The sequence below is a fragment of the Sus scrofa genome, chromosome 1, assembly GCF_054392235.1.
Source record: "Sus scrofa isolate SSC_HxYL_T2T_F1_AM1 chromosome 1, Sscrofa_HxYL_maternal_Yorkshire_Landrace_v2.0, whole genome shotgun sequence".
Lineage (NCBI taxonomy): Eukaryota > Metazoa > Chordata > Mammalia > Artiodactyla > Suidae > Sus > Sus scrofa.
In genome coordinates this window covers 71,801,807-71,828,302 of record NC_139383.1, presented here as the reverse complement: position 1 = coordinate 71,828,302, position 26,496 = coordinate 71,801,807, and the positions used below count along the sequence as shown (strand labels likewise).

Genomic DNA, 26,496 nt, shown 5'->3' with positions numbered 1-26,496 from the left:
CAGGTCAGACGGACTCCTCTGCCCTTCCTGAGCACGAGGGGAAGAAAGCCTCCACACAAAGGAAATGTTTTTATTGGCCCTCGGTTCAGAGCATGTTGATATCCCTGTTTTTAACGACTCACTGGTCAGTCTGGGTGTGGTGGCTCGTTTTGAAAGCTGAGTCTTAAGGAAGTAGGTCAAGTGAGCCACTGTCGTGCTCTCCTGAGCGTGACTGCTTCCTCACCCTGTCCGCGTGTGTCGCGGTGGAACTGGTGTCTTGCTGGTCCAGAGTGCCACCTACTGATTCACCAGCCAGCATTTCTGCTTACCCCCAACTGACCAGCAGGGCTGGATGCTCTCCTTAAGATGGACCAAGCTGGACAAGCAAACAGCCTGTCATGCTCAGAGTCAGAGCAGCTTGGTCAAAGTATGGGATGTAGTTGAGGAAAGACCAGGGATTAGGACTGAGATAAATTAAAGGGGGCTATATATGTCTGCAAGAGGGAATTTTGAAATGAAAGAAGACAAGGGCTGTGAGATTCTCAGAGGCAAGCAGACAAAGGGCTTTCAGGGAAAATGTAAGCAGCAGTCCATGTGCCCTTCCCCCATCACTGTAGCAGAGACTGCCAGCTCTCCCCCCAAGTCCTCTTCTCCCCAGCATACAGAGAGGCTCCATTTTCCTGGTTCCTTGCTGTTGGTGTAGCCATGTGTCTGGGCTCTGACTGGTGGAATGTGAGAGGAAGCTCTGGGTGCTACTTCCAGGCCTGGCCCATAAAAGCCGTCTGCTCATGGTCCCCATTTCCCCTGCTGGCTGCCTGTGGCGGTGTCACTGGAAGCCGTGTGTTAAAGACAGCATCACTGCATTGGCCTGGATTTCTGTAAGGAGTAGAGCCCACTTTCCCCTTTTCCCATCTCCAGCTGCTGACTGGAAACCACATGGCCCCATGAAAAAAGAAAGGACTTCATGTTCTCTAAGCCATTGAATTTTTAGGACTTCTTTGTTGCTGTAGCAAGGCCTGCCCTGGCTCTTATTTTTTATCACGTCCATGACATGACCTGACTCACATACTGTTATGAACTACCAATCCAGTGCACAATTCTCTTCATCCTCAATCAGCAATGAATATAGAGACCCGCTTGGTTTGACAAGGTTTCTTCTTTAGCTTCATCTCTCCTCACTCCCCACATTGTCCCACGTGTTCCAGCTCTACTGAACTCTCATGCTCCCTCACACGCCTTTCTGTCCCTCAGCTCTCAGAGTTTCCATAGGATGCTCCCTAAATGCTCCTCCCTTGCCCTTCCCATCACAACTCCTCCTTTCTGATCTGAAACTTATTAATTCCTACTCAATCTCCAGATGGCAGCTGGGCCATTACTACCTTGGGGGCCCCTTCCCTCCTCCCCCAAGACCGAGTTGGGGGACCTCTGTGCTCCCACAGCACCATGACCTGTAGGCCCTATGGTATTAGTCTTCCTTCCAGAATTTAGGCTTCATTAAAACATGAATTGTGTCACATTCATGACTGAATCCCCGGATCCTAGCATGGTGCCTGGAATGTGGGGTGCACTCTGTAAACCCTTTATTAAATGGAAAACTTCCTCCTGAAGTAGCCATCAAAATCCTAATAAAAAACTGAGATAACGCTTGAGAATAATACAACTTACTTGATATCTTTCTATAATTCATTCCAATGTTTAATTCAACCTCCCGTACATGGATGTTGCCTGTACATATCTAAGTGATTATTTTCTTTGAAAAAGACTTACATTTTGTTATTGAAGGGGAAAATGGGAAAAAATTTGGAGCTTGACCCAATATTTACATTTTACCCTAAAATTGGGTCTTATCCATTTTCCTAGATGTACTTTCATAGCATAAGAAGTAAAATTTTTCTTGAGTGTTAATTGGGAAAATTCCTGAAAGACCAATGTAACCATTGAAACAATTAAATATGTATGAGGAATGGATTCCCTCAAAACTGACATAAATGCAAATGAAATACTTTAGGTAAGTAGAACAACATCAGGTCAAGTTTAGAATTGAGGCTAAGGTGTTAATCTGAAGGATAGAAGATTTCAGTGGTTTGTCTTTTGGAGAGAAGCTGATTTTAGCAATGGAATGGGTATATATATATATATAAATAAATTCATATATATATGCACACATACACACTCAGGTATTCTAAGAGAATGGATTCTCAAGAACTAGGGATAGGAAGCGAAGAAAATCATATTTTTGTCAAGGTTTTTAATTATTATGACAAATCTTGAGTTTCTAGGCAAATTCTCAATAACACACCTCATGTTTGTACTGAATTGTGATGAGAGATTGCCTTCTAGTGGATCATATATTTACAATATTTTCACATGATAGTAGATAATATATTTTTAATATTTGTGTGTCCTTTGCAGAGCAGATTGAAAGCAGACGTCCTGGGCTGTGTGCACAGAAAGAGTGCTCTTGGCAGTTGTATGCATGTGTGTTTTCTTGGGAAGGGTCTTGATCAGAATAGAATGGAAGCGCTTGGTATCACTGCAAACTTCCAGGCTTTAGTGACTCAGGAAAGGGATCTCTAACTCCATTTTAAGGATCTAGGTAAAGTGTTGTACCACATACTTGAGAACCAAGAAAGGATTAGTAGCTTAGAAAGTAGAGCGAGTCTCCGAAATTGGCCTTAGAAGAAAATGTCCCTAGAGGGATTAAGCCATGAGCCAGTGAGCAGACTTAAGGGAGGTCTCCTGAGTGCCCTATATAAGGTTTGCAGAAACTGTACAACAGCATAAGCATTGCCAAGTTCTCTATGAATTGGAAACTTCCCCAATAAGAAGTCTAATACTTAACTCTAGTAGCCGAATAAGAAGTCTAATATTTTACTCTGCCTGCAGTAAAAGCAGAGGGGGAGGGAGTGGGAGGGATTGGGAATTTGGGCTTATCAGACACAATTTAGAATAGATTTACAAGGAGATCCTGCTGAGTAGCATTGAGAACTTTGTCTAGATGCTCATGTTGCAACAGAACAAAGGGTGGGGGAAAAAAATGTAATTGTAATGTATACATGTAAGGATAACTTGATCCCCTTGCTGTACAGTGGGAAAATTAAAAAAATAAATAAATAAATTTTATTTTTTTCCCCTGGGGGAAAAAAAAATCAATCTATGATAGAATAAAAAGCATATGCTTTAAAAAAAAAAAAAAAAAAAGCAGAGCTACCAATTCTGAGTCAGGCCAGCAGAGGGCAGAGCAGTGAACTTTGAAACCGTGGTGGCTGGGGCTTAGGAGAGCTTGCTTGGCAAGATGCAAGTATGAACTGTTAGTGAGTAACGGGTGGGGGATTGCCTGTGAAATTGGAGCTGCCTTAACAGAATAAAGAAACCACCAGGAAAGAGTCCAGACTTCTGTTGAGTAGACATTAGAAGTCTAACCATTTTGAATTAGTCTCTTCCCTCCAATAACACTTATCCTACCTCTTTGTCCAACCTGAAGGACAACTGCTGGCCCAGAGGAAGGGTCCACTGCTTCCCTGTGCTTTTGTGACCATCAGGTCAGTCTCTGGTCCCCAAAGTAAACTATGAGTTGGCACCAGCTTAGTGGGCTCTCTGGTGACGAGATTCCCTCCATTATCTGACAAGTAAGTTGACAAAACCTGTGCGAAGAGTAGTCTTGGGCCACTAGTATCCCTGATACCAAGAGAAATTCAAGATCAAAATTCAAATTTAAACTCGAAATTTAAAACAACTGATTTCAAAAGAGAAAAACAAATACCATATGATATCATTTATATCTGGAATCTAATATATGGCACAAATGAACCTTTCCACGGAAAGGAAAATCATGGACTTGGTGGTTGCCAAGGGGTGGCGGGGGTGGAGGGGGGGAGTGGGATGGACTGGGAATTTGGGGTTAATAGGTGCAAACTATTGCCTTTGGAATGGATAAGCAATGAGATCCTGCTGTGCAGCACCGGAAACTATATCTAGCCACTTATGATAGAGCAAAAAAAAAAATGTATGTATGTATGTGTGACGGGGTCAGTTTGCTGCACAGTAGAAAACTGACAGAGCACTGTAAACCAGCTATAATGGAAAATAAATAAAAATCATTTTAAAAAATAAAACAACTGATTTCTATCATGACTCTCAACTGAGTGGAGAGAGAATAAGAAATCAATAAATACGGTCAGATTTACTCTTATACCTAAGAACACACACACACAAGAATATTCCATAAGCACTATGATGTCTTCATTTTTCAAACTACAATTAATTGTTTATTCAACTGTTGGCTCTTCAAAAAGTGGTGGGGGAGGAAATGCAAGCTTATTCATTTTTTCATCTACCCCCTTCAAACAGCTCTTTTGAGAACTAACATTTCTAGCGTTTCAGCATATCTAGCGTTTCAGTTTTATTTCTATTCCTTTTTCTTCTGTTAAAGTCAAGTAAAAATTAAATTTTAAAATTTATTTTAGCAGTTCCCATCTCGGCTCAGTGGAAACGAATCTGACTGACATCCGCAAGGACGCAGGTTCAGTCCCTAGCCTTGCTTGGTAGGTTAAGGATCCTGTGTTGCCATCAGCTGTGGGGGTAGGTCAAAGATATGACTTGGATGGGGCTTTGCTGTGGCTGTGGCTTAGGACAGCAGCTGTAGCTCTGATTTGACCCCCTAGCCTGGAAACCCCCATATGGGTGCGGCCCTAAAAAAGACCAAAAAATTTAAAAATCTTTAAAAATAGCTTTAGGAGTCTGTGCTCTGCCTCTGTCCTACCCCTACCCTCTCCCACCTCTACCCTTCCCCACTCCCTCATCCTTTTATCCCCACCCCCATCCCCCAAATCCCTCCACTCCTCACCCTGCAAGTAGTAAACAGCAGTGTTCCCTCTGCTCTACCTCGTCTCCTACACTTGGAATTTTCAGAATTAACTTGTTTAATCTACTGGGTGTTTTAATTTGCATTTCTCTGATTACCAGTGAAGTTAAGCACCATTATGTGTGTTAACTGGTTTGGATTTCTTCCTTTATGAAGAGCCTATTTAAACCTTTTTGCCCATTTTCTACTAGACTGATAAATATTTTCTTACTGATTTCTTAGTATAGTTAAAATACATTCTGCACATTAGATTTTGATAGTGATATGTGCTATAGATATTGTCTTCAATGTAGACTTTTACTTTCACTCTCTTTATGATCTATTTTGATGAATGAGGTTCTTAATTTTAATGTAGTTACCTTTGTCATTCTTTTCCTTTATGGTTGGTACCTCTGTTTAAGAAATCCTTCCCCGCCCTAAAACTAAGAGGATTTTCTTCCCCCTGTTTTGTCTTAAAAATTTTATTGCTCTTTCTTTTGTGTTAGGTCTTTAATCTACTTGGAATTTATTTTTATGTATAATATGAGCTGTGGGTCCAAATTTAAACTTCCCATATTAATACGTAATTGTTTTAGCATCATTTATTGTATTTCATGTTTTGGCATCATTTATTATATAAAAGTTTCTATTACATATAAAATTGTACATAAAAGTTATGTTTAGCATCATTTATTACATAAAAACCAATTATAAGAATACAATTGGTTTTTATATATCCTTTTTATAACCAATAGCTCTCTAAATTTTATTCATTCTAATCATTTATGCACATATTTTTTAAAAATTATATACATATGTAGTCATACCATCTTTATTCGTAACACCTGAATGGATATTGAATATCAAAAACATGTTTCTATAAAACTTAATCACATGATTTTTCTTATTTGTTATCCTAATGTGACAAATTTTATTAATTGACTTTTGGGGTTTTTTTAAAGTGTACAGTTCACTGGTTTCAATTTTAATTATTTTTAATCGAAGCATAATTGACCAACAAAACTATATTAATTCCAGGTGCACAATAGTGATTCTATATTTTTATATATTGCGAAATGATCACCCTAAGTCTAGTTACCATCTGTCATCATGCAAAGTTACTACAATAATATTGACTATAGTCTCCCACACTGTACATTTCATCCCCGTGACAAATTTATTTTGTAACTAGTTTATACCTCTTAATCTCCCTCACCTGTTTCACTATCACCAAAATTCCCCTCCCCTCTGGCAACTGCCTGTTTATCCTCTGTATCTATGATTCTATTTCTGTATTGTTATGTTTATTTTTCTTGTTTTTTAGATTGTACATATAAATGAGATTATGGTATTTGTCTTTGATTTGTTTCACTTAGCATAACACCCTGTCAGTTCATCCATATTGTCACAAATGGCAAGATCTCATTCTTTTTTATGGGTGAAAGATATTCCATTTCATGCGTGTGTGTGTGTGTGTGTGTGTGTGTGTGCGCGCGCGCGCGCACATGTACCATTTTTTATCTATCTGTTCATCTATCAATGGACACCTATGCCGGGGCCAGCTCAGCAGGATGGGGCTGAAGAACGGGTGCTGTGGAACTTAAGGAAAAATAGTTAACATAAAACAAGACACAGAGACATTTATCTTAAGTAAAGGTGGGAGCCGGGGAACTCAAGGTCTCAGGGACCAAGAGCGAGGACTCAAGGTCTCAGGGACTAAGAGCACCGGGGAACTCCAGATCTCAGGGACCAAGAGCGCAGGACTCAAGGTCTCAGGGACCAAGAGCGCCCTGCCTCAAGAAACCACACGGCTTTTATTGTGAGATCAAGTGAGGAGTGGCTATGGGTGAATGATACAGGGTTTGTTTACTATTATATAAGTTCTTTTACTATTTAGAAAGCCACTTAGGTGGTAAAGGGTTAAGCTCTTACTCTGACCTCTAGGCACATAACAGTTCTTAAGCTTAAGTCACTTATGCCTTTAGGTCTTTGCTCTTAAGCTTAAGTCATTTACCAGCACTGTGACTGTTTTTCCAAGAAGGAAGATGGGATAAAATAAGACAAGAAGATGGGATAAAGTAAAGAAGGACAAGATGGAGTTTTCAAGGAAACATGTCTTGCAACACACCTAAGTTGCTTTCACATCATGCTATCATAAATAATGCTGCAGTGAACATAGGGGTGCATATATCTTTTCGAATTAGTGTTTTTGTTTTCTTTGGAAAAATAACCAGAAGTGGATTGTATGGTACTGCTATTTTTAATTTTGTTAGGAACCTCCATACTATTTTCTGTAGTGAATGCACCAATTTACATTCCTACCAACCATGCACGAGGGTTCCCTTTTCTCCACATTCTGCTAACACTTGTTATTTGTCTTTGTGATAGTAGTCATTCTGACAGGTGTGAGGTGATATATCTCATTGTGGTTTTGATTTGCATTTCCCTGATGATTAATAATGTTAAGCAACTTTTCACAGGTCTGTTGCTAATTTGTATGTCTCCTTTGGGAAAATATCTATTTAGGTCTTCTGCCCATTTTTTAAATTGGGTTGCTACTAATTTTTGGTTTTGTCTTCTTTTTTTTATGTTGAGTTGTGTAAATTCTTTGTATATTTTGCATATTAACCTCTTATCAGATCTCTTGCTTGCAAATATTTTCCCCCATTCAGTAGGTTGTCTTTTCATTTTTGTTGGTTGTTTCCTTCACCGTGCAAAAACTTTTTCATTCAATATAATTCTATTCGTTAATTTTTGCTTTTGTTTTCCTTGCCTGAGGCGACATATCCAAAAAATATTGCTAAAATCAATATGAAAGAACACTCTGCCTGTTTTTTTACCGGGAGTTTTATGGTTTCTAGTTTTACATTTAAATCTTTAATTCATTTTGAGTTTATTTTTGCATATGGTGTGAGAAAGTGGTCCAGTTCTGTTCCATCGATCTATGTGTCTGTTTTTGTGCCAGTGCTATACTGTTTTGATTACTGTAGCTTATAGTATAGCTTGAAATCTTTTCACCTCTCTGTTCCTCTGTATCATCTAATCTACTATTGACTCTTTCTAGTATATTTGTAATATCGGTTATTGCATTCTCTTTGCTCTTTTTGGTTTTTTTTTTTTTTTTTTTTTTGTCTTTTTGCTATTTCTTGGGCCACTGCCGCGGCATATGGAGGTTCCCAGGCTAGGGGTCGAATCAGAGCTGTAGCCACCAGCCTACGCCAGAGCCACAGCAACGCGGGATCTGAGCCGCGTTTGCAACCTACACCACAGCTCACGGCAACGCCGGATCGTTAACCCACTGAGCAGGGGCAGGGACCGAACCCGCAACCTCATGGTTCCTAGTCGGATTCGTTAACCACTGCACCACGACGGGAACTCCTCTTTTTGCTTCTTTTGATATTTTCTACCTCTTTCTTAAACTTCTCACTGTGTCCTTCCATTCTTCTCCTAAGTTCATTATCATCATTACCTTGAACTCTTGGGTAAGTTGCTTATCTCCCCTTTGCTTAATTCATCTGGGTTTTATCTTGTTCCTTAATTTGGAATATATTCCTCTGTTTCCTCATTTTGCACAATTCCCTGGTTTTCTTTCTATGTATTAGGTAGGTTGGTTATATTTCCCAATCTTGGGGAAGTGGCCTTGGCCTTATGTAGGAGGGGTCCCATGGGTCCCAGCAACATGCTTCTCTCTGGCCACTGGGGCTACACGCAATAGGGGTTTCCCCTGCATGGGCTACATGGACTTTTCTATTGTGCTGAGGGTGACTACTGTGGGTGTGCTGGTTGGTGGGACTGGACCCTTGCTGCTTGGCTGCTGGGCTCTGCCTCATGCAAAGGCTGCCAGCACACTGATGGGCAGAGCTGGTTCCTTGGGGATGGTCTGGGTGGTGGGGAGCCTGGTGCTGGTGCTGGTCCATGGGTCCTCACACAGCTGGCTTCTCAATCTGGAGCATCCCAAGACTGATGCTGACTGGCTGGTGGGCAGGTAATCCCCCAGGGCTAATAGGCTGGAGAGAGAACCCCAAAATGGTGCTTGTCAGCACCAAAATCCTTGCGGTAGAAAGAGCCCCCCACAGTGGCAGTGGTCAGTGTCTGTGTCCTCAGGGGGAGTCTCAGTTGACTCCTCCCTCTGCAGGAGGTTCTTCAAGATCAGCAAGTGGGTCTCCCAGAGCTCCTTTCAAATTACTTCCCATGCGCTAGGTCTTGGAGCATATGCGATTTTTTTTGTGTACACCCTTTAAGAGCAGAGCCTCTGTTTCCCTCAGCCCACTGGGCTCCTGTCTGTACATGCAGCCAGCCTTCGGAGCCAGATGTTCTGGGGGCTCACCTTCCCAGTGCAGAACCTCAAGCCTGGGGAGCCCAGTGTTGGGCTTAGACCCCTCCTTGCTCTTTGGGGAGAACTTAACTTCTGCTGTTGTGATTGTCCTGTTGTTTGTGGCTTCCCACCTTGGCATGTGAACCTTGACTCTACTGCATCTCCCCCCTCCCATCCATGTCGTGTGGTTCCTTCTTTACATCTTTCATTGTAGGAAATTTTTTCTGCTAGTCTTCAGATCTTTCTCATAATAGGTGCTCTGTAAATAGTAGTGACTTCGGTGTGCCAGTGGGAGGAGGTGAACTCAGTGTCCTCCTACTCTGCCACCTTGGCCACACACCCCTATTAATTGATATTTTACGTCAAAGCAATCTTGTACTCTAGGAATAAGTCAACTAGATTATGATGGACTGTTCTTTCTATACATTGCTAATATTTTATGTAATTTATTTTAAAAGTTTTACTGAAGTATAATTGATTTACAATATTGTGATGATTTCTGCTTCACAAAAAAAGTGATTCAGTTATACACATATACACATCCATTTTTTTCTCAGATTCTTTTCCCATTTAGGCTATCACAGACTATTGGGTAGAGTTCCCTGTGCTATACAGCAAGTCCCCATTGACCATCCATTCTGTATACAATAGTGTGTACATGGCTAATATTTTAGAGTCTATATTAAGAAGTTTATTAGCCATTATAATTTGCTTTTCTCATGGACTTCCCGTGTCGCTCAACATAATTTGCTTATGGTCCAGGTGGCTTTATAATATTTAATTTGTGCTCTAAAAGAGTGCATAATATGTAGTTGTTAGATAGAATCAATCTGCAAAAGCTTGAAAACTTGAGCCCACTTATCTGACTTCAGTGTGTGTAACATTTTTAGTGAAAATTAAGATTTGTGACCTAAATCTTTTCTTCTCCCTAATATTTCTATAAATCTTAACCATATCTCAAAGAAGAGAACATTCAGTATTGCTGATTAACTTTCACTGAGTATAAAGTTTATGTTCTGGGGGAAAAATTCAGAACATCAAGTCTGTCAATCATTGTGTTCAACTTTAATATATTTTAATTAACTCTGCATGCTTGCTCTTTAATTACTAAAAGATTTTTTTAAAAACCCTCTTATTATGATTATGAATTTGTTCTTTGTCACTGTTCTGTTAATATTTGCTTTATATTTTAGGGTATCATTAGGTTTAAATTATATGGTCATAAGACCAGCATTGTGTAAGAATCTATATCCTCTTCTATTTTATTTCTTATATTTTGATACATTGAACGGATATCAAATAAGACTTTATTATGATCATGATTTCAGCTTCCATGATTATTAATATTATTGTTCAGCTCTGAGTGTTTATTGACTATATGTGTTTCCATTCTGTCCCCAATCTTCTGATTTGTGGTTTTTGTCCATTTTTCTGTTGAGTTGTTTGTTCATTTTTCAATCCAAGAGGAAGTTATTTTATGTGCAGCAAATGTCTTTTCTCTATTTCTGACTTGCCTTTTCACTCTCTTCAAAGAGTCCTTTGATGTCTAGAAGTTCTTTATTTTAATGCAGCCAAATTAATCAATATGTCCTCTTTGGTGACCTTCTGGTGAGGCATGTTCAAGAAATTTTTTCTGGCTCCAGTTAAGAAAGAAATTCTTCTGTATTTTTGTTTAAAAGTCTTAGCAGTTTGCTTTTTAAATTTGGGTTTTAATCCTTTTGGAATTTATTTTGGGATTTTTTTTTTTTTTTTTTTTTTTTTTTGTCTTTTTGCCATTTCTTGGGCTGCTCCCGCGGCATATGGAGGTTCCCAGGCTAGGGGTCAAATTGGAGCTATAGCTGCCAGCCTACACCAGAGCCACAGCAACTTGGGATCCGAGCCGCGTCTGCGACCTACACCAGAGCTCATGGCAATGCCGGATCCTCATCTCACTAAGCAAGGCCAGGGACCGAACCCACAACCTCACGGTTCCCAGTCAGATTCGTTAACCACTGCACCACAATGGGAACTCCTGGGGATTTTTATTATTTGGTTTATTTTGGTATGATATGAGGTAGGAAAACAATTTTATTTTTTCCTCATTTAAACATTGACTCTGCTTATTAAACACAGTTGACCTTTGAACAAGGTAGGGGCTGGGGCACTGACCCCCTTACAATAAAAAAACTACATATAATTTTGACTTCCCCAAAACTTTACTAATAGCCTACTGCTGACTGGAAGCCTTACCAATAACATAAACAGTTGATGAACATATATTTCATATGTCATATATATTATACACTATATTCTTACAATAAAGTTAGCTTGAGAAGAGAAAACATTATTAAGAAAATTATAAGACAGAGAAAGTTGATTTTTAGTACTTTGGTGTATTTATTGATACCATAAGTTTACATCATCTGTTTGCAAGATGATCTGTTTTTCAGTACCTACATCAATATCCTCTTACATGATACAAAGTACTATGTATGTTATATACATATATATATGTATTAGTAAACTAGACCTCAAAAATGAAAAGATAATATGAAAAAGAAATTCATATTTATTTATTGGTATAACCATGAATTTAAAATGAAAAAGCTTCAATGTGGTATAGCCTAGTGTAAGCATTATGATTGCTTCACAATAGCCTCGCCTATATATTAATGAGTGGATCATTATAAAATTTTATGGCATACAGTATTTCAGTCATAGTAATTAATTAATTAATAATAGAGTGTTGGAAACATTGCTATTTAAAAAAAAAATTTGCCTGAGAATTGATACACAGTTTCTCCAATTATGAGAGAGGCATACTCTACAGCAACGTAATTCTTTGAAAGCAAAGTTATAAAACAGTAAGAAAATGAACACATTATTAATTTTATATTAAATATCACTTATGCCTCTGTAAGGCTAGACTACTACTACATACATTTTATGTTCTTATGACCTATCCCTTTCTTAATTTTTTGCTAATTTTTTTGCTATTTCTGGGCTACAGGGTTCGATTGCTACAAATCAAAAAAATTTTCCAGTATATTCACATATAAGTGGCTCAGCGTTGTTGACACCCATGTTGTTCAAGGGTCAGCTGTACTCTATTCTCCACTAATGTACAGTAGCACCAGAGTTACATAACAAAGTTCCCTGTATTTGTGCAAATGTTTGTGGCTCTTTGGGTCTATTCCATTTTTCTATCTCTGTTCATGTACCATGGCATCTCAATTAGGGTGGCTTCATATTAATTTTTTTTAAATTATATTGAAGCATTGGAGTCGTGGCTCAGCAGAAATGAACCTGACTACGAACCATGAGGTTGCGTGTTCAATCCCTGGCCTTGCTCAGTGGGTTAAGGATCCGGTGTTGCCGTGGCTGTGGTGTGGCCGGCAGCTATAGCTCCAATTGGACCCCTAGCCTGGGAATCTCCATATGCCATGGTTGTGGCCTAAAAAAAAGCAAAAAAAAATTTTTTTTAATTGAAGCATAATTTATTTATACTCTTGCATTAATGTCTGCTGTACAACAAAGTGATTCAGTTATAAATATATATATATATATATTTGACTTTTTGCCATTTCTCGGGCCACTCCCACGGCATGTGGAAGTTCCCAGGCTAGGGGTCGAATTGGAGCTGTAGCCGCCGGCCTACGCCAGAGCCACAGCAACGCAGGATCCAACCCATGTCTGCAACCTACACCACAGCTCACAGCAATGTCAGATTCTTAACCCAATGAGCAAGGCCAGGGATCGAACCCACAACCTCATGGTTCCTAGTCGGATTTGCTAACCACTGAGCCATGATGGCAACTCCTATAAATATATATTTATATTCTTTTCCATTATAGTTTATCACAGGATATTGAATATAGTTCCCTGTGTGATACAGTAGGACTTTGTTTTTTATCCACTTTGTATATAATAGTTTGAATTTTCTAATCACAAACTCCCAATCCTTTCCACCCTCATCCCTTTTCCCCCTTGGCAGCCACGAGTCTATTCTCTGTGAATCTGTTTTTGTTTCATAGATACATTCATTTGCATCATATTTTAGATTCCACATCGGAGTGATCTGTCTTTCTCTTCCTGAATTACTTCACTTGATAATCTCTAGTTCCATCCATGTTGCTATAAATGGCATTATTTTATTATTTCTTACAGCTGAGTAATATTTCGTTGTATATATCCTTATATAGATATAGATGGAGATATATAGATATTGTGAATATGTATATATATGCCATATCTTCTTTATTCATTCATCTGTCTGTCAATGGACATTTAGGTGGTTTCTTGGCTATTTTAAATAGTACTTCTATGAACATACAGGTGCATGTATCTTTTTGAATTATAATTTTTGTCTGAATAGCTTTTTATTAATTCCTGATAGGAAAGTCCTCCTTCCTTTGACATGTTTTGACAGTTCTTACCCTTTCATTCTTTTGTTTAAATTATAGAAACAGCTTGTTGAGTTCCACCAAAAAATAAATAAATAAAAGTATTGAGATTTTTAACTGTGGTTGCATTCTATGTACACATTAACTTACGGACAACTGATATCTTTTCAAGTTAAATATAGCACATCAACATGGGATAGTTCTCCATTTATTTAGGTTTTTTTTTTTCAGTCTTTTAGGAAAGTATTCTAATTTTCTATGATCTTTTTTTCAGATTTATTCCCAGATAACTTATACTTTCTGTTGCTAGTGTTAGTAGGTCTTATTAAAAATTTAACATATCTGTTTATTTGTTCATGTATCTAGAAACACAGTTGACTTTGGCACATTGATTATATATCCAGCCACAATGAGCAATTCTCTTATTATTTTGCGTAAGTTTTTGGCAGAAGTTTTGTTCTCTAAGGAAACAGTTCTATAAAAATAATGACAGTTTAATTTTCCCTTTTCTAATCCTCCAGTGCAATGTAGAGTAGAGGTGATGATTGTAGCATGTTTGTTCTTCTTTTGAGGTTATACAGGGAATGCTTCCAATATTTCCATGTTTAAAATGATTGCGGTATTGGGGGTTGGCTTTTTAGGTCTTTTTTGTTTTTTTATAGCTACCTTAATCAGGGTAAGGCCATTTTCTTCTATTTCTACTTTTCTTCGAGATTTTTTTTTTTCATGAATGAGTATGAAATTTTGTTTTCTCAAAATATAGAGATGATCAAATGGTTTTCTACTATCATATTTAATATTTGTCCTTTCATATTTTCCATCTCTTCATCTCTCTGTTTTGCACTTAGTGTCACTTCCTCAGATCTACCTTTCATTATTTTTTTATTTTTTAGGGCTGTAGTTACAGCATATGGAAGTTCTCAGGCTGGCGGCTGAATCCCAGCTGCAGATGCTGGCCTGTGTCACAGCCACAGCAAGGCGGGATCTGAGGGGCATCTTTGACCTATGCTACAGCTTGAAGCAATGCCAGATCCTTAACCCACTGAACAAGGCCAGGAATTGAACCCACATCCACATGGATAGTAGTTGAGTTCTTAACCCACTGAGCCACAATTGGAACTCCAAGAGTTATCTTCTAGTTTATTAATCACCTTTCCGATTTGATATTTAATCTATCCACAATTTTCTATTTTACCAATTTATTTTTCATTTCTGAAAGATATATTTTGTTTTTCCAAATCCAAATAGTCGTTTTACTACTTTCTTTCAACTCACTAATCTGGGTATGATATTTTTTCTTGAAACATTTCATATCTTGGCATTCTATATTGTGTATTTGATCCTTCCAATACTTAAAACCCTCAGAGAGTCTAATCATATTGCTTGTTATTTGTTCATATTCCTATATATAAAATGTCTAGGTAGAAAAAAAATAACCATCCTAGATCTTAAAACAGGTGTACAAGTAATCTGTTACGTGAGTATGACTCGCCCAGAAGATTGGAAACGGGAAGGTGATGTTACCTAGAGATTAATAACTGTTGGAGTTTCTGCTATGGTTCAGTGGGTTAAGAACCCAATGTTTCCTCTGGAAGCATTCGGGTTCCATCCTTGGCCTCACTCAAAGGGTTAAAGGATTCAGTGTTGCTGTGGCTGTGGCTGTGGCTGTGGCTGTGGCGTAGGCAGGCAGCAGCAGCTCCCATTCAACCCCAGCCTGGGCACTTACTTACGCTATAGGTACCTCCCTTAAAACAAACAAACAACAACAAACCTGTCATGAGCCACTCTTTCTCCTAAGGTTGGAGGAGCAAAAGCAGAAGTGGTGTCATGCAGACCCCATGATGCTACATCAGCCACACTGTCACTAATGACTGCCACTGCTCCATAGCCTGCACCCCCACTGATGCTGCAAGAGCCTGGGAGGCCACAGTCCTTTAGAAACAGCAAATTTGCTGCTGATGCTTTAGTTGCTAAAGGTTCCCTACTGCAGACCCAACTGTGCAGTGGAGCCTGGTGGGCTCTGCAGGTACCTGCCATCGCCAGCACCTATGCAAAAAAGAGTAGCATCTCTCCTCCTATCTTTTCTCATCTCTGTTTCCTTCCACTGACAGAACCAAGTAGAAGCCAGAAGGGCATTTAGGAAATGTAGCCTTCAGGAGTTTCTGTCATGGTTCAGTGGTTAATGAATCTGACTAAAAACCATGAGGTTGCGGCCTTGTTCAGTGTTGGGGTCTGGCGTTGCCATGAGCTGTGGGATAGGTTGCAGACATGGCTCAGATCCTGTGTTGCTGTGGCTGTGGCATAGGCTGGTGGCTACAGCTCCGATTGGACCCCTAGCCTGGGAATCTCCATATGCAGCAGGTACCCGGTCATTTGTTTTGAGGGCAGTCTTTCTGGAGTGTGTACATGGAAACTACATGGCACAACTCCAGAGGGTAACATTTACATAGAATGCGATGCAAAAGATGCTCCTTGGAGTTTTCTTTCCCTTTTTTTTTTTTTTTTAATCCTGGCGACTCTTTGCTTCCCCTTCTCCTGTTCTTACTTGTATTTTAATATTTCTTTTATTTTCAGTAAATGAGTGATTTATTATTTTTTCTAGAGAGAGTCTTTTACTTCCAGATCAGTCCATATAGAAAGCATTCAGCATCATGCTAGTGAAAGGGAGCCAGCATTCTTACATAATTGTCACCCCTGAAGGTCTCTGCTCTGAGACCTCTAATCTCATGCTGTACCATGAAACCATCCTGTTCTTCAAACCTTGTCCTCCTCCCCTCATCCATTCCCCAAGTCTTTTGGGGTTTCTTTTTGTGTTCTAATTTTTAAAACAATTAAAAAATGTTACTTTCCATTTATAGTTATTACAAACTATCGGCTATATCCCCCATGTTATACACTACGCCCCTGAGCCTGTCTTATACCCAGTAGTTTGTACCGCCCACTCCCTCACTCTTATGTTGCTCCTCCTCCTCCCTACTGGTAACTAGCTTGTTCTGTGAGTCTGCTTCTTTTTGGTTATATTCAGTAGTTTGTTGTATTTTTTAGATTACACATGTAAGTGATATCATATAGTATTCGGCTTTGTCTGGCTTATTTCACACAGCATAATACTTAACTCTAGGTCTATCCATGTTGTTGCAAATGGCAAAATTACATTCTTTTTTATGGCTGAGTAGTATTCCATTGTGTGTGTGTGTGGGGGCATTTCTTTTTTATCCATTCATCTGGACATTTAGGTAGCTTTCATATTTTGGCAATGCTAAATAACGCTGCTATGAGCACTGAGGTGCATGTATCTTTTCAAATTAGTATTTTTGTTTTTTTTTTTTAGAAATATACCCAGGAGTAGAACTGCAGAGTCATACGGCAGCTCTATTTTTAGTTTTTTGAGAAACATCCATACTATTTCCCACAGTGTTCGCACCAACTTACATTCCCACCAACAGGGTACAAGGGATCCCTTTTCTACACAGCTTCAGTAACATTTGCTATTTGTAAATTTTTTTGATGATGGTCATTCTGACATGTGTGAAGAGCCATCTCGTGATATTGATTTGGATTTCTCTATTGATTAGCGATGCTGAGCACATTTTCATGTGCGTCTTGGCCATCTGCATTTCCTCTTTGGAAAAATGACTATTCAGTCTTTCTTTCCACTTTTTAATTGGGTTGTTTGATTTTCCGATGTTGAGTTGTATGAACTGTTCATATATGCTGGCTATTAATCCCTTATCCTGGGGACTCTATTGCTTCCACAGTTTTCTCCTGGATGTTTTAACAGCCAGTCTGTTTGGAGGGAGTGCGCAAGGCGTCCCTGGGCACCTGACACTGCAGTACCAATTCTTTCTTTAGCAGGGACTGTTTAGGTTGCCTATGGCCCAGACTGGAAGTCTCCATGTAGTACTTTTACAAAAACAATAAAGTAATTTTCTTTCTACTTCCCCCCCCCCCCCAAAAAAAAGGCAGAAAATGGTTAGGCCAGTATAGAGTTGGGAATTCTATTAGCTACCTTTTAATGGAATGTGAGTTATCAACCCAAGAGGGTTTTGAGAACTTCGCTTATCCCAGAGGTTGAGACACCCCTTAACCAGCTGGGCACCAAACTCTTTAGGTTTTACAGGATTCTGAATCACCAAAGTGCAGAGCATAACGGGCCGCAGACCAATGCTTCCCAGTACATATTGCTTATTAGAGGCCATAATACTATGCTGCAGCCTATAGAGAACTGGGTACACCATAAATGTCAAGTCAGATAGTCTTGGTTTTTAGAATTAGCTCATTCAAGGTGATACTTGCGAGGACTGCATGAGAGAAGCAGCAGTAAATGGAAAAACAGGCTGGTTGCGTCTCAATAAATCCAGGGAGACCCAAAGGTGCTGAACAGGGCAAAGAACCTCTTGTGTATAGATCAGATACTCTGCTTACTTTCAGCTGAGAAAAACACCAATGGTCCATCATTATTACCCCAGAGTTGTAAAGGTTCCAACAAGACCTTAAAATTTAACACCAACATTCTAAATGCCATATAATGAGGTGTTGTTTTGTACAAGACTCTCTCTCTATGTGTCCAACCTCTGGTTTTCTGCATGCATTTTCATGTGTTTATCATGTCTCCATATTATATTTTTGTGCTTATCTTTACTGTTCTTGACCACATAAAATCTAGGCTGCTGTCTATCTTGCTTTGTCTATCTCATTTTCTTTTTCTCTCCGTTCCTTTCTAATCTCCTGGCTCTCTTCTTTTACAGCCAAGAATTTTCAACAGACACATTTCTGTATTGCATATTGTATTTACTGAAAGGTACTAAGTTCTAATTTTAAAACAGATGAATAGATCATTTCATCTTTCTTTACTTAAATGAAACAAGTTCATTTTAAATGTGGGGGCCACATCTGATTTTTCTCTTCATAACAAAATAGGAAAAAGATTTCTCTCTCCTGATTTGGAAATATACCTAACTTGGGAGCCTCATTAAAAATGGTATAAATAAACTCCATGAACTGAAGTGGCAAAATACTCCATAATCATTCTTGATCCACTTTCTCTGCCCCAATTTTTTATCTGGATTTAAATCAGCCCTATTCTCTCATTCTGGTATTTCATTCAATTAGGAATTAAGCTGAGAGGGGAAGGAGGGAGTGGAGATTTCAGAGCTGTAATTCCAGACACCTCACCTATCCTTTTAACCACGTGGCTATATTGAAAGAAGGTTATTAGAAGGGAAACTGACAATTCCTAAAAAACCAGATCTATGAATTTAGTAAGAACCACAGGCCCAGCAATGACCTCTGAGCCAAATCTGTGCTTGTAGATGGTTTGAAAACAGAAGAAAACTAGAGAAAGCCCTTTCAGGTAAATAGACAATTACTGCCTACTCTCTGTTTCATCTGTCCACAAGGTATGGACAGCACTCCCCCAGGGAAATTTCATTCTTTTCTTTTCTTTTTTTTTTTTTTAATGGCCACATCTGTGGCATATGGAAGCTCCCAGGCTAGGGGTCGAATTGGAGCTGCTTCTGAGATCTAAGCTGCAGCTTGTGGCACCTCGGATCCTTAATCCACTGAGAAAGGCCATGGATCAAACCCACATCCTCATGGATACTATGTCAGGTTCTTAACCCATTGATACACAATGAGAACCCCCCCTTCCCCCAATTTTGTTCTTAATTCCAGAGTTAGCTTTGAGGGTCCTACATCTTCACCTGAGTTCCTAATTAGAACTAAAGAATCTTAGAATTCTTTGAAACCACCTGATCCAATTCTCCCCTGTTGTAGATTTAAAATAGTGATGATATAAGGGCTCATTCAAAGCTAGTGAAACAGTGGCAGGGCCAGGAAGGGAACCTCACTTTTATTCTAGGCACTATTTCACATTTCATGATGCTTCACAGAGATTAGAGACACAGTAACATATATGAATTTTAATTAAATGTCACACTGAAAAAAGTAATATCAATCTTTGGGGGAAAGTAATCAGAAATGACTGCATTCCACCAATTAGTCAGGTTAGCTGGTTACCTGGAAACCAGTCAAATTAAAGGATGGATTATCCAGGCAAGCACCTGAAGCATCAGTCTTTAAGTGGTGCTAGCTAACAAGGTGGCACTCTTGTGTGACTAAGAAAAACAGGCTTCCCCTGAGCAGATGCAGCCCCTTGCTGGTGGACCTTTGTGAGGCTATTAAGACCCCCCTTACTCTGGGTGAATGCAGCCAGTGCTTGCGTGCACAGGGTGGCAAGTGGAGAGTGAAGTGGATTTCTGTCTGAACTCACCCCCTCGGCTAAGCATCCCTGTGCATTTACCAGAAATCCACTCTGGTTGGTTGGGGGTAGTATTTGAGAAGAACTTGCAGTGGGGTTGAGATAGCCAAGCATCAGTAAATGACCGCTAGCTGGCTCCTTGGGAGGGTGACTCTGGTTAACTAAGTAGGTTACAAAGTTTGAGGTCAGGCAATAGAGAAGGGGCTGCTGTCTTCCCTGGAGGTCACTTCTGTATCTCTGCTGGTCCCCATCCCCCAAAGGCCTTGTGTTGCAGGAATGGGTTGTTTTAGCTTAGAGCATGAGTTGTCAGTGTTAATTTTATAACTCCCCTGGAAATGGTGTGCAGTGGCAGAGGTCAAAGGGCACCCTGGCGCTTATTCTAGAGGTAGAATTCCATGTCTGAGATGGCCCAAATACTTGACTTCTCTTCATTTTCTAGGGTCAAGGTAGAGCTGACCCACCTTGCTAGCTGTGTGATAACGTCGGACAAGTTCCTTTAAAGCTGCTGAGATTCCTTTGCCTTATCTGCAAAATGGGCTTTGTTAAGGAGGATTAAAGCAGACAATGCATATCAAGTACATGGTAAACAAAGGTAGCAGACGATCAGTCTGGCCGGCGGGAGGGGAATGGGGCTGTGGTGTCCTCCTCTTGGAAGCACATCACTCCAGGTGCAGACTACCTATTGCTGGGCCACATACAAACCTTTGGCTTTCAGGGCCTAGAGGTACTGGGCACCAGGATAACTGCCTGGAAGGGAACAGAGGATGATCCCTGAGATGTGGCTTGTCCTTTGGAAATCATAATTCCTCTCATTTCTACCTTAGGTCCTGATAAAATGAAGTCCTAGGGAAGTTTCACCTACTAACAGGTGTGCTTTAGACCAGAGTCCTACCTATTTAGGAAGAAGGAGGGCATCAGAGTGACCTGGGTTGGAATCTTGAATATCGCCCCCCCCCCCCTTGTGAAGTCCTGGGCTAAAGGCAGCCCCAGTTTTCCTCAACTGTAAAATCAGGATACTATTAGTTCTTATCTCATAAAGTTTAAATAAGGTAATTTCCTGGCATATTAGAAGCACTCAATAAACATTAACCATTACTGTTGTTGCTGTTGTTAGGGGATTTACTGGGCCAGGTATTCCTGGGTTACTCTTAAAACCCCCACAAGTTGCAGAAGCAATAGCAAGGCCTGGCAGCCCTTGGGCCAGGTGACAGGCAAGCAAGGCAAGGAGTGGTGACTGGGCTGCAGAATGCTAAGTCCCTGTGTTTTGTTTTTTTTACAAAGTGGGCATCAATAGTGTGAGCTCTCCCAGAACTGAGGATTCTCAAGTTGCTCAAGAAGGGTGGGTCTGGAAACAACTGTGAAACATGATTATCAAACACCCCAACCTGAACAAAAACACTGACCTACCGGTGAGGCACGGAACTGGGATGATAATAAAAAGGACAGAAGACACAAGGTCACAGTAATTACCTCGGCCACCTGGAATTCAGGACCTGAACGACTTTCTTGTCACACCCCTGCCCTCCTCCCAGGACTTTTAAGAAGCCAGGAGTACAAAACACATTGACACACACTCCAACTATGATAACTGGAGCCATAAAGCTTCTTTTCGATGGTCCAGAAAGCAAGACCAGAACTCCTATCACTAGGCCGACGATGAGTAAATCTAACTATTAAAATTTCATAGGTTTGAGGTCAAGCATCTAATACATGATAAAAGATGCTCAATCAACAAACGCAGGAAAGGGATAAAAGAACCAGTAGGATGAACAAAAGACCCAAGATGATTTCCAGTCTTCCCACCTCTGTCCCCTTTCAACTGGCAAACCTCAGATAAGGGCTCAACCGTCGTCCTACCCACGCCTCATCCCACCTCCACGGTGCGGATGCCCAACTACCCAGCGCCCTCCAGGGGTGCTCAGGAGAGGAGAGATGTGTTTCCTTCCTGGTCCTCATGATCCATTATTCCTTCCTTTCCAAGTCCAGAGCCACAGGCGGTGGAAACTAGGTCATCTCAAGCCCTCCGCTTTCAACGCGGGGGCGAGGCCCCTTCTCAGCCCGGGAATAGGAAGATGGGGGGATCGAGTAAGCAAACCCTGCTGTTCCTTCTGCTCAGGGAGGAGGGCGGGCAGCGAGCTTGGCTGCAGCTAAGCGGCAGCGGGGAGACTCGGAGGGGGCGGGGCGGGAGAGGGAGGGGGCGTGGTGGGCTCGCCGGCGTGACCGCACGTGTGGCGGGCGCTGTGGGCCGGGGGCGGCGTGTTGGGCGTGTCCCCGGCCGGCGTGTGGCCGGCGCCGTGACGGGGTGTCTGGTGCGGTGGCTCGGGCGTGGGTGCGACGCGCGCCAGGCGCAGTGGTCCGTGGGCCCGGGCGGCGCGGGCGCGGGCGCGGCCGGCGTTCCTGCAGAGGGAGCTGTGCGCCCGGCCTGGCGCACGCAAGGCGCCGCCCGCTCCCTCTTGCCGCCGCCGCAGCCTCTGGGCCCGCCCGCCGGGGAGGGGCTCCGGGCCTCGCCGACAGCTGCTTCCTGCTTCCCTCACGTCCTCGCCGCCGCGCCGCCGGTCCGGTCGTGCGAGGCCTGACCGAGAGCCGCCCGCTCGCTGCCGCCGCCACCGCCGCCTGCCCGGCCCCAGCGCATATCTCGCCCCACTGCCCGCCCGGCCCACTAGACATCGCTCCGGAGTCCGCGCCCCCCAGGCCACCCCCGCGCGCCCCCAGCCATGCTGTCCTTCCAGTACCCCGACGTGTACCGCGACGAGACCGCCGTGAGTACCCCAGCGGTGCGCGGCCCTCTCCCCACCACTCGCGGCCCCTCGCCCCCTACGCCCTCCCCTCCCCCTCGGCCTTTGTTTGCGAGACCCGGCGGGGGGCGCTGGGCTCCTCCCGAGCCGCGGGGGCCCTGGTGGCCGTCACCCTCCGTCTGCTGGCTGGCTGAGCCCGTGGTCAGCCCGCAGGGCCGCTTCCTGCAATCCGCGGGGTCAAGGGCAGACGCCCAGGTGGGAATGGGCGTCTTAAGGGAGCGGGAAGACAGAACGTGTCACTGCTTTTTAGCAGAGGAGGCTTTTGCTTCAATATGGTAGGGAGACAAAGTGTTTGTGCATGCAGATTATGTACAATCTTAAAACAAAAGCAAACTTTTTCAACTTACGAAATAAAAACACTTAGAGTTGAAGTTCATTCATTCGATTTTAAAACGTGTGTGGAGCGCTTACCCTGTCCCTGGCCAGGTGCTGGGCTGCGGGTGCTGGGAATGCAGGGCCCGGTAGTGCTGATCCAAGTGTTCCTAAACAGGAGCAGGAGTTAGTTGATGGGGGTGAGAGGAGGTCTTAGAAGGGAGAGAGGATGGCTTTTTTCAGGATGAAGTTTTGCCTATTGCGGGGGTTGCCCACCATTTACCTAAGCTGTCCGTGAGCTCAGGGTCACTGTTGAGATCCCCTGGGTGGAATTCTGGGCAAACACTTTTTTTGTGTGTAAAAATTAGTTTGGCATTTTAGGAACTGGAAAAAATTCAAATGTTGTTGGCCTGATTCTCTTAGGAAAAGGTAAATTCCTCGGATTACTTAAAATAGAATCCGAATAAAAAGATTTTTGCATAATATAGTTCTAATTTTTGTTTTTGTTTGTTTTTCTGCTTGCTTTGGCCCGATTTATGCCAGAAAGTCTGTACATTAAAGCGCATCTCATTTGGGGGTAAAGGGTACCGGGGCTTTAGAGTAAAGGACATATTGTTTTCAATTAAGACTTCCAAGTGGCACTGATGCATTCCTGCTTTCTTTGACCTGTGGCCATCTGGTAACCATGTTTTCTCAGTCTGTTCAGCTGCTTGCTTATTAAATTTACTCTATCAGCCCAAGAAGCTCTATCCCTGTGGTTGAAAGAGTTGTGGCCTTTGTGTAGGGGAGTAAAGTGATCCAGCCAGAATGAAAAAGAGGACAAACCAAATAAGAAGACCTGAACGCTAGTTCTGGTTTTGTCACTCACTCACTGGATGCCCTTTGGCAGATCACTTAGTTGTTGCTACAGGCCTTCCCTCCCTAATAGTATGAACTATTAGGGATGACTTGGCTAACCACAGAACTTACTTGCTTCTGTACTGAGAATATTATTCATTCATTAACATGATGGTCTAGCCCTGCAGTGCCAGATTTTAGTAATGGGAAGCCAGGCATTTCTCAGTTTGGTTCTTGAGAATCTTTTGAGTTTTCAGGAGAGGTAAAACTATAAAGAACTACCCATCATGTGGGTTGACAAGTGCCATTTTAGATTTGTTTTGTTTTTGACGGGGTGGGGTGGTGGTGGTTGTTGCTTAGTTTTTCCCTTTTGGGGTTACCAAAATTCTGTAGTTCATTTATCTATGTTTAACAGTTCTGGAAGGGCTAAGTGAAGATTTTATGAAGCCATCAAAAATATTGTGAATAAACTCAAAAGGCTGTACTGTGGATTTTAATACTCTCCAATTCCTTTTCATCAAAGAACTAATGATAAGCCTCATGGCCATGTAGTTCTGGTTCAGCTCAGTGCATCACACAATGTACTTATCCCAGCCCTGAGATCCTAAGTTGGATACCTTTTTCCTGTGACAGAGCCCTGATTTCTAAGCCCCGGGCTTGACTTAATGCATTTGCTCAAATTGTAGCCTTGATGTCTAGAATGGGTTGTTTCTCTCCAGCAGGTGCTAGAGATTGCTGTAGCTCTCTGTCTCTCTTGTTTACCTTCCAGCCACATAGGGGGCAGTCTCCTGCTGAACTGTGGGGTCGAAGCAGTTTTCAGTGGACTTCTGCTTTAGTGAGATTTTTGAAAACCATGCCTTTCCAGTGTAATCTGTTGCCCATCCCCCAAGAGTGTTACTGTCAGGGAAGTCAGGCCTGCTGCTGGGGTTAGAAGAGCAAGTAGGATGCTTAGAGAACACAGAAGAATGGGATTGATTGCCATCAGGAGGAGGAGACACTGAATGAATTGAACCTGGGAGTTGGCCAGTTGAATAAGGTAAAAAGTCCATTCTTGGCTGTGTGAGTTAAAATAAAGCCATAGTTATGTAGGTTGGACAGTTACGGAATTGCATTTGTTTTAGATAGCAGAAAAGCCGCTGTGACCAGAACATCTATGGGTGGATAAGCTTGGATGGGGGCTGGAAAGGAAAAAAAAGAAAAGAGAAAATGGGGCCACGTTTGATGGGTTCTGCCTGCTGTGTGTACAAGTCTGCGTTTTGTTCTAAAGGCCACAGGCAAGCTGTTGAACAATACAGGTAAACTTTTGTATAGTAACAGTGTCTTATCAGGACTCTACTTTTAAAGACTCTTGGGAAGATGAGGAATGGTTTGCAAACTTAAATCAGATGGGCAAATCAGATACTGCACAGCTTGTGTTCAGGGAATGTGGCTGTGAGACCACCCTATTTGTGGGGCATGGTCTTGTAAAAGAAAAATGTAGGGAGCAGGTGGGTGGGGGGCACTTGGTTCCTGGGATTGTCCTGGAGAAAATCACTTTCTTGTCCTGGTTAAAAATGTCTGCTCAGTAACTGACCTCAGCCTGCTCTAAATAATAATGCTGGTTCTGGGAAGATGGGGCTGTTTGCTCAGAGACAAACACCTTTCAGGAGGCAGTATGTGTAGGATGCACTGGGTTTCTGAGTTAGGGTCTGGCTGTGCACCTGCCAGTCCACAACTGGCCTTCTTTAGCAAGAGGTTAAGTCCATAGGCTTTGGGGTAGGCTCAGTATAAGTCACATCCCTCCCTTCTGCTGATTAACAGTCTGACCCTTATCCATTGCTTTAGCTCCAAAGCTTCAGTTTCCTCATCTGGAAAATGAATTGGTAATAACCTCACGGTGAGGACCAGATCAGATAATATAACTATGGTGCAATGTTGAACTCACAGTGATCTCTAAATAAACAGTAAATCCTTTACCCTTCCAAACTCTGTGAATTGCAATCTTAAGTCTGTAAAATAGGAATATCATCAACTCTCTTATAAAGTTGCTTTAAAACATCCAGCACAACAATGTGAATATTCAACAAATGTTCCTTGCTTTGGGTCCAGCACTTGGCAATACCTTCACTTCGTCATAAAACTAATGTGATTTGCAGTTAATTTTTTCCTCTTCTTTGTGGAAAGTTAAGCCTCTGGATATGTCTGAGTTTTAGTAGCATCATAATCGAGGAACATTTTTGAGTGCCTGGTCCATCCCTTCCGAGGAGTATTTGGGGAAAAGCTGTTGGCAGATTGCTTTGGGTCACAGTGCTGATTTTGAACTTCACGTCGCCCTGGGCATGTGGCCATCTTGTGCCTGCCATTGCTCCTGGATGAGAAGATCTGTTACAAGGTTAAATTTTTCTGATTTCTTGTTGTCAGAGGAAAGATAGTTATTGTAAACATTCTGTAACCATTTCAAGGTGTGTAAAATGTAAGAGACTTGAAGATGATAGGACATAACAGAAAGCTTTATTTCAGGGATGATAATCAGCTGGAGAGGATTTTGGTAAGGATTGAAAATTGGTCATTGGAGGAAGGTTTCCATCTGGTTTTATGTCCCTTGCACTTGTCAGTTGTTGTTTGCTGAGAACAGTCCCGTCTTCCTCCTGAACCACTCCTTTGTCTAGGTGTGCATTTCCCCAGGTACTCTCACCCCTGGCACCAGGTGAGGAAACATATGCTGACCCCTTGCAGAAGGCTGGGGGTTTGACACTAGGTGAGACTTTCTCAGTTGGTCAGCAGCCACACTGAAG

At 41.7% G+C, this 26,496-nt stretch overlaps 1 protein-coding gene across 10 annotated transcripts in view; it reads left to right on the top strand.

Annotated features, from left to right (window-relative positions):
* Nucleotides 1–26,496, top strand: part of PREP (prolyl endopeptidase) — a 562,439-nt gene that overhangs the window by 400,244 nt on the left and 135,699 nt on the right. For 2 of the 10 annotated variants that reach the window (XR_014837058.1, XR_014837057.1), the window contains exon 1: nt 22,291–22,537. The exons of 7 other annotated variants lie outside the window; for them this stretch is intronic. Coding sequence is in view for 1 of the 3 variants with exons in the window: in NM_001004050.1 (NP_001004050.1) it covers nt 22,493–22,537 (45 nt within the window). In the remaining 2 variants the exon portion in view is untranslated. 10 annotated transcript variants of the gene reach the window in all.